Source organism: Ciconia boyciana, chromosome 14 (assembly GCF_034638445.1).
Source record: "Ciconia boyciana chromosome 14, ASM3463844v1, whole genome shotgun sequence".
Taxonomy (NCBI): domain Eukaryota; kingdom Metazoa; phylum Chordata; class Aves; order Ciconiiformes; family Ciconiidae; genus Ciconia; species Ciconia boyciana.
The window spans coordinates 12,048,776-12,061,383 of record NC_132947.1 but is presented as its reverse complement, the minus strand read 5'-3'; the positions used below and the strand labels follow the sequence as shown (position 1 = coordinate 12,061,383).

The 12,608-nt window shown below is 59.3% G+C and overlaps 1 protein-coding gene across 1 annotated transcript; it reads right to left on the bottom strand.

The window, feature by feature from the left end:
* Nucleotides 1–1,176: 1,176 nt before the first annotated feature.
* Nucleotides 1,177–11,788, bottom strand: EMILIN3 (elastin microfibril interfacer 3). The gene is made up of 4 exons (XM_072879468.1): nt 11,592–11,788; nt 7,579–7,701; nt 4,287–4,534; nt 1,177–3,071 (listed from the first exon to the last, which is right to left on the bottom strand). Exons 1-4 carry the CDS (start codon nt 11,786–11,788, stop codon nt 1,177–1,179), a joined length of 2,463 nt encoding a protein of 820 aa, XP_072735569.1.
* Between the last annotated feature and the right edge of the window lie 820 nt (nt 11,789–12,608).

The window sequence follows — 12,608 nt, the reverse complement described above, 5'->3', positions numbered from 1 at the left end:
GCCGCTGGCATCCCAGTGGGCTCAGAGGAACGCGAGGAGGACGCAGGCTCCTGCTCCTGCCCTGCCAGGCAGGGGAAGCCTCGTGCTCGCGTGCTGGAGCAGCCACAGCTCTCCTGCCCCGGGACGAGATGAGGGAAACCGTGTTCACAGTTTAAGCAATAAAACAGGAGAGAACTTGAGCCGGAGGACAGGACTGCTCCATGCCCACCTTGGTCTCTGCAGAGACCTGTGGACACACGTCTCCTTGGGGAAGACACAAGTTTTCTATAATCCTTCATGTCAGTCCCAGGTGTAACCAGGGAGCCCAGCGAAGTGGGATTGCAAAGCACGGCAGCCCCGAGGGACTGCCGTGGTAGTTTTTAGCTGCTCAGTGTGGTCCTTCGAAATACAGCAAGGGATGCGGGGGCAGCAAGAGGAAACTTTGCAAACAGATGAGCACCATGACAGTGGACTGTTCAAAAATACATATACACATAATATATATATATGCATATGCATGTTTTCCTAATGCATATCCTCATATGCTCTGTAAGGCGCGTGCGTTTGCATGAAGGAGTGAGCAGTATAAATGGATTTACCATACACAAGGAGGGCTGCCGTCTCGGAGAGGGGAAGGCAGTTCCCAGGGGGATGTGTGAATACGTGTGTTCTTTGAAATCTGCAATTCCTGTGGTGAGTTTTGTTCCCTGTAAGGAGCCCTGGCTCTGCTCAGTCCCTGGATTAAGACACAGGTGGTCTTTAGGTCAGAGAAACTCTATTCCTCAACTGACAACTACGGGGTTTTATTCTTCAAGAAGCGATAAATCCACAAAAATAAAATAAAAGAAAATAAAACATTCCCGCCTCCAGCTTCCTCCTGTGTTGTCCTTCTGGGGTCATTAGCCCAGGAGCCAAAGCAACGCCCCCGGCCAGGAGGCAGCGACCCTGCTGCACCAGGGTCGGGACAGCTGCTGAGCGTCAGGAGGTGAGTACCGTAACGGCAGAGTTACCGAAAAGTGGGGCTGACGAGATTTAAAAAAAAAAAAAAAAAAAAAAAGGGTTTGTAGCAGCTTTTAATTTATCTTTTCATTAAAAAAATTATCCCAAGAACTGTTGTCACATTGGAGCGAGTCTGTGTGATATAAGTTAATCCTGTCCTTCACAGGGAGGAGAAGGAAGAAGCGCGTGGCGGCACGGCTAATGCTGCTTCCCCTCCGCCTGCTCTTCCAAGTGGCCGACCTGCTCTGCCAGCTCGGAGACCTTGGCTTGGCAGTCAAGCAGGTTGTCCTTCAGTCCCGTTATTTCCTGAGAGTGGGCAGCCAGGGTGCCGTTCATGTGGTCCATGTAGTCCCACAGACTGCCCGTGTGTTTCTCCAGTTCGTCCCTGATGCCGTCCATGCTCCCCATGACGGCACCCAGTCTGCTGCAGACGCTCTCCACCCGGGCCACCCGGTCATCAAAGTGAGCAATCTCCTGCTGCAGGTCATGGGCCACGCTCTTGCAGGAGCTCAGGTCGCTGACGATCCTGGCTTTGAGTCGCTCTAAGTCTCCCTTGAGGTTCAGCACACGCCGGTTGCTGAAGAAGAGCTGGGAGCCTTGGTCGTTGACTTTCTCCTGGATGGAGTGGACCTCATCCTCGATCTTCCGCTCATGCTCATCCAGCGAGGAGTTGACGTGTGTCACGGTGTCCGAGTACTGGGAGACGGAGTCCTTGAGCCCCGTCAGAGACTTGCTCACAGTGTTCAGGTTGATCTTTAGTAAGGTGATCTCCCCTTGTAAAGCCCCCGATGCTTCCTCCTCGATTCGCCGCTGGATCTCCAGGATGGTGGCGTTCAGCTTGCGCAGGAGGTCATAGTTGCTGTCCATCCGGAGGAGCAGGTCCTGATTCTTGTTCTGGCAGTCTTCGATCTCTGTCCGGAAGGTCTCCACGTCTTTGGAGGCGGAGGTGCAGCCAAGGGAACAAGTGCTCTCCAGCGTGATGAGGCGGTTCTGCAACACCTCCAGTGTCTCATCCATCCGTTTCCTCATGCTGGCGAGCTCCCCCTCCAGCACGGGCACCACCGCTCCGTCCATGCCCACGGGAGAACTGACATTGTTCAGCTCCCCCACGATGGTCATGAACCTGTCCTCTAGGGTCTGCATTTTATCTTCAAAGGCAGTTCTCATGCCATCCACCTCTGCTACCACTGTGCCTCTCATGCTGTCCTCTATACCGGAGCAGCAGCTCCCCGTTTCTCTCTCTGTAGCATTGAGTCTGGCTTCCAGGTCCTCAAAGCGCCCTTCAAAAAGGTTCCCTAGGGTGACAGTGGAGATTTCTCCATCCAGCCGTGAGTGCAAGTTCTTCTGGGACTCAGAGATGCTGTGAAGGCCTTTCTCAAGGATGTTCATGCGATCAGTGAGGTAGTCCAGGTTGCTGCAGCAGCTTTCCACCACCGTCAGCCCTTGGATCTGGGTCTCCAGCTGGGAGATCTCTTTCTTGATCTCTAGCTCCTTCCCATCCAGGGTCTGCTGCAGCCGCAGGTTGGCAGCCTTCTCCTCCTCGCACTGCTGCCGCACCTCTTGGATCCGGAAATCGCACGTGGTCTGGATCTTCCCCAGCTTCTTCTCGAAGCCGTCGAGCAGCTCTCCGCGCAGGTTGCTCAGCCGCGTGTCCACATACTCCTCCAGCAGGTCGATGGAGGTGAGGGGCGAGGGCCGGGCTGACTCCAGCAGATGCTTGATCTGCCCGTCGTGGTCCAGGACCATGCCACGAACCTCATGCAGCAGATCTGCCTTGGTTTTCAGCACGTCGCTCACCTCTGTCACTTTGGTCAGGATCTCCCCCACGGGAGGGTACGTGGCGATGTCAGCTTTGTCTGCCACATCCACCAGGCCATCAGGAATGATGCCGAAGCCCACCGTCGAGTCAGGCGTGCCCGGGCTGTTCATCAGGGAGCCGATCATCTTGGTGGTGTCCTCCTGGATGGCCAGCCGCAGGCGGTCCCCCAGGCCACTCACCATGGTGTGCAGGCTGTCGTAGGACTGGGAAAGGCGCCTCACCTGCTCCTCCAGCCGATCCAGCCGGTCCCCGAAGAGGCCGGGCAGCTTCCTGCCTGCACAGGGAGAAACAGAGAGGGCACAGTCAGGGCTGGTGCTCCTTTAACTTCCCTCCTTGGCTGTCTTCTAGATTTGAGTCCTTTTCCGTACTAACATTAGCTCCTGCCTCCCTCTTATTGCCATTTTGGCGAAATATCAGCCCACCCTTCCTCCCTTCCTCTACAGCTCTTCTTAAGCTGATCAGGAAACCCTCTTTCTTCTTGGGATCAAGCCCTCTGCTCCCACATTCAGCAGCAGGTGATGAGAACAGCCTGGGGGAGCTTCGTCTTGCGACACACTCTATCAACCCCAAAATTAATGGAAAAATGCTTTAAAGCAATGAGGAAAGGCAATTTTAAAGTGGCACGTTTTGAAATAAACTAGATTTAAAAAGCAAGTGATCCTCAAAGCAATCAAATGTCAGGTCTATGATGAGAAAGCACATCACCCACTGAAGGTTTGCCAAATTCATGCCCTGTGCTGGAACAGAAAGGACCGGGAGGTTTGAGAGCATGGTGGTGGTGTGTTAACAGTGGTTGCTTGACAGCCACCTGAATGTGAGCCAGCAGTGTGCCCAGGTGGCCAAGAAAGCCAATGGCATCCTGGCTTGTATCAGAAATAGTGTGGCCAGCAGGACTAGGGCAGTGATCGTGTCCCTGTACTCGGCACTGGTGAGGCCGCACCTCTAATGCTGTGTTCAGTTTTGGGCCCCTCACTCCAAGAGAGACATTGAGGGGCTGGAGCGTGTCCAGAGAAGGGCAACGGAGCTGGGGAAGGGTCTGGAGCACAAGGCTGATGGGGAGCGGCTGAGGGAGCTGGGGTTGTTTAGCCTGGAGAAAAGGAGGCTCAGGGGAGACCTTATCATCTACCTGAAAGGAGGTTGTAGCAAGGTGGAGGTCGGTCTCTTCTCCCAAGTAACAAGCGATCGGACAAGAGGAAATGGCCTCAAGTTGCACCAGAGGAGGTTTAGATTAGGTATTAGGAAATTTTACTTCACTGAAAGGGTTGTCAAGCATTGGCACAGGCTGCCCAGGGCAGTGGTTGAGTCACCATCCCTGGAGGTATTTAAAAGATGTGTAGATGTGGTGCTCAGGGACATGGTGTAGTGGTGGTCTTGGTAGTGTTAGGTTTACAGTTGGACTCGATGATCTTAAAGGTCTTTTCCAACCTATACGATTCTGTGATTTTGTGATTCTGTAACCTGGGGATGTGAAGCAAGAGCGAGATCTCACCATACTGATTCTTCTTTGGTCCTGGAAACAGGTCAGGGTGGCTTTTTGGATAGGGAGGAAGTCTGGGGATTGGAAATATCTTTTGCCCGGGAGGCATTTTAGGGCTGGGATGCTGGGGCAGAAGGCCGGGTTGGTCAGTCGGGCTGTCGTGGCATCCTTCTCCCATGAAGCCTGGGCAGCACCTCCAGGCCAGCTCGGTCACTGTCTTGTATCCAATCTTGTATTTGGGTCTGAAGAAGGTGCGGTACCTTTCCAGGAGAGGGGAGGAAGAGAAAAGACAGTTTAGAGAAGCAACCTCAATGTCAAGCAATAGAGAAGAGTTGTGTCATGGGTCCTGTTGGGTGTGGGAAATCCGGGCACATGGGAAAGCCTGGCTGAGACCCATGTGCTGCACCTGCAGACCATGACCCACCTCCTCCAAGAGCTCTTGCTGCACCATAGCTCAGTGTAGCATTACAGTGCCTGTCCAGGGACACAGCTCATTAACCAGCACTCCAAAAACATGTGCCCACCCTCTCCAGAACTGGACCACGAGTGCAGGTGTGACAGCACATGGTGAGGGAAGAGTTCTCCCCAACAAGTTGGTAACACAACTAGACAAGCCTGAGAAACAGCCCAGGGGTGAGGAGGGACTATCTGAGCAGAGCCGTTTTTTAGGTATCTGTGGTTTCTGGAGAGGCTTTTCTGTTGGATTTTTTTTTTTTAACCTGGGAATCCCGTTGTTAGTTTAGAAAAGCAGCTATAAGTGTATTGCTTTGGTCTCTGGCCCGATAGATGACCACACAGTTTGGTAACTTTTGGCCCAGGAGAGCACAAAATGAAACGATGGAAGTGATTCCAAAACCCCTGCAAGCTCAGATCACTTCCAAGAGGGGTCTGCGCTGCTTGTGGGTGTGCTTTGCACTTTCAATTGACCTAGAGAATTTCCTAGTGGGGTAAAAAATCCTCCTCTCAACCGTAATCCTGTCCTGAAGCCTCCAGGAGGGTTGAAATACCTTTGGAGAGGTATTTTCTCTATGTATGGAGGGCATCAGTTTGATGGGAAGCCTAAGTGGCTTGGGTTGGCCTTGCAAGCGAGAGCTCTGGCAGTGGGGCAGCAGAGCCCTGGCGAGGTTTACCGGGGTGATGCCGTGTGGTGTGCACAGAGGGATGGCTCCTTACACCTCCTCCTGCCCCCAACTGGGATGTCCTGGGAGGTTTCTCCATCACCAATTTGGGCACTACAACATTGATGCCCCCCATACACAGCAAACACGGGTGCGAGCCCACCTCCTTGCCCGGTGGGACACGCACACCCTCCTCTCTGCTCTCACTCTACGTGGGGTCCCCACCAGCCCAGCGGGGAGGACTCAGCTGCTCCCTGCTCTTCCGTGGCACTTTCCCATGAGGTGGCAGGGATGGGACAGGACCCCACCAGCACCCGGGCTCCCCCCACCAGCCGAGCTGAGCTGCACAGAGCTGAAGACAGTGCGTTTCTCACCACCTCTGAAACGCCGATGCTTTGAACCTGCCTTTTGGAAATTTCCAATCTGAATTTACCAGGGCCTGAAAATCCTGAAGTTTGCTGTTTTGCAATAACACGCACAATCGGGCCCTTGTTCTTCTCCAGCACGTTCAGCGGAAGGTCTCAGAGGAGGTGGCAGAACCGTCCGTGCTGTACGGAGGGGCTGCGTAAGGCACTCGCACTTATCCAGTCACTCAGGGCAGCACATGGGGCCAAGCCCCTGTCGTCCGTGTCCCTGCCTGGATCCTCAGTGCCCCCGGCCCAGGCTGTAGCCCCCGGGCAATGCCACTTCCACACGACTCCCAGTGCGATACAGCCACCTCCGTACGTACTGCAGGGCAGGAGGAGAAAGCAAACCCAAGTCCTCTGTTCTTCGAATCACTTCAAAATTTCCCAACATCAGCAATTTTGCAAAGGCACGAGACAGCTTCAAAACAAGCTCTTCTTTTTGTTATCACAGACGCTGCTGAATTTCTGTGGTCTTTCATTCCTGTCTTAGTGTGTAGAAACCTGCCTGGGCATATCACAGCAGGAGACTGCTGCACCCAGCCACTGTCAGGGGGTGAAGTGAGGATGAGGATGGCATCCAGAAGGCAGGGCACCTTCTCCGTGTCATGCCGGCCTCTGCAGAGAAGCCCGGAACCCTTCAGCACCTCTGAACTCTTCTCCCCCTGCTCCAGACGGCGGCAAGGGGAAGTATTTTTTGCAGCTGCACAAACATTAGCTGATGGCCCCAGCACATGGAAAAACCATGTTTCCCTCTCGTGCGTTGATGCAGCATCCGAGGCTGTGCACAAAGTTCAGCTGTGGGTCCAGCTGCTTTCAGGAAACACCCTGGTTCCACCCTGGTTTTGTTTGAAAGGCTGGAGGGGCCAAGCAGTGGACACCGCAGAGACGGGAGAGGCTTTGGTGATCTCCTCCACGGGTACGAGCGGCTGCAGGATGTCCTGAAGTCCCCAAATGCTGCTAAAGCACTTGTGATGGGAGGAAGGAAAGAACAAGTCAGCAAGTGGGTCCGATGGCCTGCCTCTGGCGGGGAGGCTGCACGTGGAGCCCGTGGCACCGCCGGCACGTGGCGAGTCCCGGCTGGCTGCAGCACCGTGTGCCGGTGCCACAGGAGGGGTGCCAGGCTCCGACAAAAGCCCCTCTCAGCCCGGTTTTCCTCGGTACTCAGCTCTGCTGCTCTTGGCGGGCCCGGGGAGGATGCGGGAGAGCGGCTTTTCTGCATGGAGCAGCATCCCCGGCTGGGGGCTGTGGAGGGTGGCGAAGCACAAAGGCCCTGTGTCCGCCCTGCCCTGGCTGCGGCTCCGGCTGCGGCACGGCGGGGTGTTTCCCTCCAGCACTGACGAGGTGTCAGAGAGTTCTGCAAATATTTTCCTGGGGTAGGAAGCCCTGAGCCATCCCCAGCCACGGGCTCCGTTTCCTCCTCCTCTTGGTCAGGCTTTCACCTAGCTGCCATCTTTCTGCCAAATTGCAGGTCTGTGACAAAATGCTTCCCTGCACACATGCGCATGCACCGCCCCGGCTTCCCAGGATTTCCTGATTTATTTCTGATGAGGGACAGAGCTCCTGCTCCCTCCTGACAGATCCCATCTTGCCTCCTCCCAGCACCGCTGCCCTGGCATTGACTGCCTCGTCCAGGAAAAGCCCTTCAGCCCCTTTCACTGCCCTCTGGAAAGCGGGGGTTCACAGTCGGAAGGGTGGCACAGGGGCTCGGGAGCCCGAGGAGAGCTGCGACCTGAAGCTGGGAGGGGAAGGGAGCCATGCCCTGGCATCCCCTGTACTCACAGCACTTTCCCCGGGCACTTGGGTCCCCAGCTGCACTTGTGGTACTCGGCCTTGACGTAGCTCTCAGCCCCATCCTGCAGCGTGCACGTCACGTTGCGCTGCACCACGTAGGCACAGTAGCTCCTAGGGGGAAGCACAGCGAGACACCGTCACCCCCGGCCCCGGCAGACAGCAGCGCCCCAGCTATTCAACCAGTCCCCAGGCAGGTCTGCCTGCCCTGCCTAACGCTGCCGGTGAGGTCTCTGGGGGGGGCAGGAGCTGGAGGGACCCCCCAGCCTGGGCAGCTGCTGGGGAAGGAGCATCGCCCACCCCACCCTGGGGACAGGGACAGCAGTAGGGCCTGGGGACAGAGCAAAGTCCCCCAGCGCACAGCCTGCTGCTGGGTGCACAGGCAAGGGGCTGGCAGGCGGCCCTGGTTGGGCCGAGCTGGCTGAATTGGCTCCTGCTCCCGCTGTCCCTGAGCACCCCAGCTTTCACCTGCCTTCACCCGACTGGCTCCGAGAGCCTCCGCAGGAGCCAGCCCTGCCCAGCCCTGCTCGCTGCCCTCCGAGTGCCAGGGTGCCAACCCCAGCAATGAGGAGCCTTTTCCTCTGTCCGGGTGGGTCCAGGCATCTCTCCTCTGGGTTAAGGGGGTGCAGCTAAACCCCTGCACCCTCAACACAGCTCTGCTCGCCTTGGCTGTGCTGGGCTCTCCGCTCAGCCTTGGGCAGTGCCTGGCCCACAATGTCCCTCCAAGCTGGTGGCTGCCCCATGCTCCCCCAGCTGCAGTCACTCTGAAGTTGAGCCCTGCCTGAGAAACCAGTCTCGGTGCTGGAAACAGGCTGAGCACCCTCGCCTTCTAATTTTTCACTAGTGATTTCACTGTCTGCAAGAAACCCAGAATCCCCCCAGGCAGGTCTGCAGTGCCACGCGCTGCAGGAGGCTAGGTGCTGAGCGCCGTTGCTGCTGTCACAGTCACGACCACATTGTCACCAATGCTGGGGTCGCCCAGAGCCTCAGCCCCAGAGCTGTGCTCGGCACCGCACAGCCTGGGTGGCGAGACAGGCTGGGGGGACAAGCAGAACCCCACCACCACCAGCACTTATGGGAATAGCACCCCAGAAATAGCCGCAGCAGCATCTGGCAGGGGTGGTCTGTCCTTCTGCAGCTCCTGGAGTGCTGCCAGTGCTGTGGCCAGCCCAAAAGCCTTCGGACTTTGCTATGGGTAGTCGCACTTGGACCAAGCATGATGGTACAGTCAGCAGAGGGAGAGGAGATGCAGCCTGGCCCCCCTGCGGGGCTGCAGCATCATGGCTCTCCACCATGGAGGCAGGGACACAACCCAGGTCTCAAGCCAGATGGAGGCTGGAAACCTCTTCAGATCCCTTGGACGGGTGGTGCAAGGAGCAGAGCCTCTTCCCTCCTGCCATCATGCCTGCAGCTGGGTGCCACAGGGTACCAGCCAGCTCCAGGCACAGGACCTCTCCTGAGCCACGCAGCAAACCCAGGTGCTGAGGATGAGGTGGCTGGGAGGAAGGCTGCGTGGGAAGGATGCAGGAGCACTGGTGGGACAGATGGAGGCCAAGGCTGTTCCAGCTGAAGGCAGGGCTGCTGGCAGGAGCAGATGGACTTGGTCCCCAGGGACAGAGACAGCAGGGATGTGCAGTGAGGCAGGGATTAAGGGCACAGGGACGTGGCAGATGGCAGAGCGGGAGGAGAGGAGGGCACAGGCACACAGTGCTGAGAAGAGACAGGCACACAGAGCTGAGGCAGAGATGAAGGGGTCAGCGGGATGGAGCAGATGGGCTGGCGCGAGCTGCAGGTGCAGGGAGGTGTTCAGTGAGGCGGGAGGACCTGGCTCTCCCCAAGCTGGGGTCGCTGCGGCTCGGCTGCCTGGGTGCAGGCTGGGAAGGAGCTGGAGTCCCCTGGCATCACCATTGCATGGCCTGCGGAGAGCAGTCTCGGGGTTGACCAGAGAAACGAGCTGCAGGGCCTCAGCCCAGCTCTCACGGGCTTGGCATGATGATGGTCTGGATGGCATTCAGATGCCTCTGGCAGGTGGAAGCAAGGGAAGGGACTGGGACAGTCACGATGGAGCAGAAGGGGTTGGGGAGAAGGACTGCGGTGTCTCCTGTTTCGGGGATTGAGCATGTGGATGTGTGTGTGTGCATACACAGGGGCTGGGTGTGCACAGACCTCCCCAGCCCCCCCACTGTCACCCTCTGGGGACAGAGCAGCAGGGCTCTGGCTCACCCTGAGTGGGGGAAGATATGTGAAGGAGGGACAAGCACCGATGGCAAACACGTGAAGACAAAGTACATCCCCTACCCATGCCAAGGCCCACCATAAACCCCCCAGTGCCCCCAAGCAGGCTTCTCCACCTCCAACAGCCCACATGGGACAGGAGCTCCTTCGGTGAAGCAGCAAGGTGCGAGCAGGCTCATCCTCCCTCTGACACCCCAGCTCTCCCTGCTCCCTGCCAGCAGGGACCCCCCAACCCCACACGCCCAGGGCATCCCCTCGCTCCCCCCAGGAGCAGCACCAGCACCTCTACCCCAGCCCCTCGCCAAGGGCTCTCTTTGCTCCCCTGGGATGGGCACCGCAACTCCCGGGAGCGACTGGCATTTCCAGCCTGCCCAGATGCCAGTGGCTCTGCCCTGGCGAGAGGCTGCCGGGCTCAGAGCGTGTGCAGGGATCCGTGCTGCTCCCCGCTCCTCCAAAAGTGAGTCATTTATCCATGCGCAGGGCCATGCAAGAGTGAAGGCCAGACACTTCTCTTAGCTGGAGGGAAGGGAGATCATGTGTGTGTGTATGTGGAAATTTAGAATCACTGTCTATCCATAAATCCAGGATCCACTTACAAATACACTGCTAACCCCCTCTGTAAGAAAGCTAGTAGCCAACATGGGCACATCTACTAGCCACTACTAATAGACACTGCCTGCCTGTGACTACTTGGGTTAGGGTGGTGCTGGCTTGCTCTCCTTCTCAGAAAGCCCTTTCCGTCTCACCCACCTGTGGCTAGCAGTTTTATAGCTCCAGCCTGATGTTTTAAGAGTGAGCAGCTGGAAAATGTTACGGGTTTTGGAAAGCTCTCACTGGCACTGCCAGTATTGTTCGTCTCGAATGTTACTTTATTCATTTCAGCTTGTTCATAACACCACATCCTCCCCTTTTCAAAGAAGCCCGACAGAAACGGTTCTAGCAAACAAGCGGGGAGGGAAGCGAGTCCCCTAATGTAACAGCCTTTTCGCAACTGAATGGAAAGTGTACAGTACGTGTAAAGCCCACATTCCTCATCTGCCTGAGCTTTCCAGGTTACTTGAAAACATATTTAAACTCTAGTAAGTCTGTGCTTTACAAGCAAATGGGCAAACTCCCTCCAAACGAGTCTGCGTTTTCACGCGTAGCTCTGTGCACCGCCATCCTCCCCTCCCGCACCACGGCCCCGCGCCCGCGTCACGCAGAACAGGTACACGCGCCTACCCCTTAACCACAGGCGGGCACCCCCGTGCCCACAGCCCCAGCCCCGTCCCACACGCGACTGCAGCACACGCGTCCCCCCGCACGCAGCCCGCTCCCTCCTGGACAAACCCCGCGCCCCCAGCCTTGCCCGGCACAGAGGGGGAGCACCGAGACACGGGGACAGCCCTGCCCTGCGCACGGCGCTCCGGCCCGGCACGCCAGCCCCTGCTCAGCGCCCGGCGGCTGGCGCGGGGCAAGGGATGCCGCGGCGGGTACCCAGGGACCGCTGCCCCCCGAGGGGCGCCCGCGGCCGAGCCCTGGGAGGTGGCACCCATGGTCGGTGCCGGGGGGTGGGTACCGGTCCCCCGGGGATGCTGCCTGCTGAGCCCAGACGCGTGGCCGGTGCCCGCGGTCCGTGCCCGTAAGGGATGCCCGACGGGAGGCGGCGCCCGGAAAGCCCGGCCGCGCTGCCAGAGCCCAGGGGCCGATGCCCGGGGGCGGCGCCGGCTCCCGGTGCCCGCCGGATCGGTTGCGCGGCCGCGGACGGGGGCGCGCAGAGGGTCGCTTACTTGTGCTTGCCCACGGGCTTGCCGGGGCCGAGCTGCGGGCTGGAGCCGGCCGTGTAGAGGCTGTACCTGCCGCCGTAGGGCAGGGGGGCGGCGGGGGGGTAGAAGGCACCCTTGGCGTCGGCGAGGGCCAGCAGCGTCCCCAGGGAGAGGCAAGCGAGCAGAGCCCCGCGGCGGCGCAGTGCCCGCGCCCGCCGCATGGTCCCGGGCCCGGCGGCGGCGGAGCGGGACGGGACGGGACGGGACGGGCGGGACGGGGCGGCCGCGGGCCCCGCCGGGACGGCGCTGCGGAGGGGACCGGAGCGCCGCGCCCTGCCCTGCCCTGCCCTGCCCTGCCCTGCCCTGCCCTGCCCGGCCCTGCCCGGCCCGGCCCTGCCCGGCGGCACACGCCGCTCCGCCGCCCGCCCGACCCCTTTTGTACGGCGGCGGCGGGGGCGGGCCGCGCTCCTCCTCCCGCCCTCCCACAGCCGCCGACCCCCGGCCCCGCGGGCGGGAGACAAAGCGGCCCCCCCGCCGCCCCCCGCGCAGCCCCCGCCGCGCTGGAGCTCGCCCCGCGCAGCCCCCGGCCGAGCTCGGGGGGAGAGCGCTGCCGGCCCCGGAGCGGGGCTGGAAGGGGCGTGCAGCCCCGGCCCGGCCTCGGCCCCTTCTCCCCCTGCCCCTCCCGGGCACAGCGCCTTTGCCCCGCGGGGCGGCAGGTGCAGCGGGCTCTGGAGCCGCGGGTACCCGCACGGCTCCCGGCCTAGCCCCAGCCCGCAGCCCTGCTCTGCTTCACCCCGGAGCCGGAGCACAGGCGAAGAGAAAGGCTGGAGGAACCTTAACTCTGCCCCTTCGGCGTGTGCGGCTCGAGGCGATCTGTTCTGCTGGAGATTGGCAGCTGTCAGTCATTTGGCTGGCACCAGCCTGATGCATCCGGCATCACCAAGGGCCCGGGGAACCCGGGACCTGGGTTTTGCAGAAAGGGGAAGAGGGAAACGGCGCTGTTTTGGAGCTGACATCAGCCCTCCGCAGTAGATTTGGGCT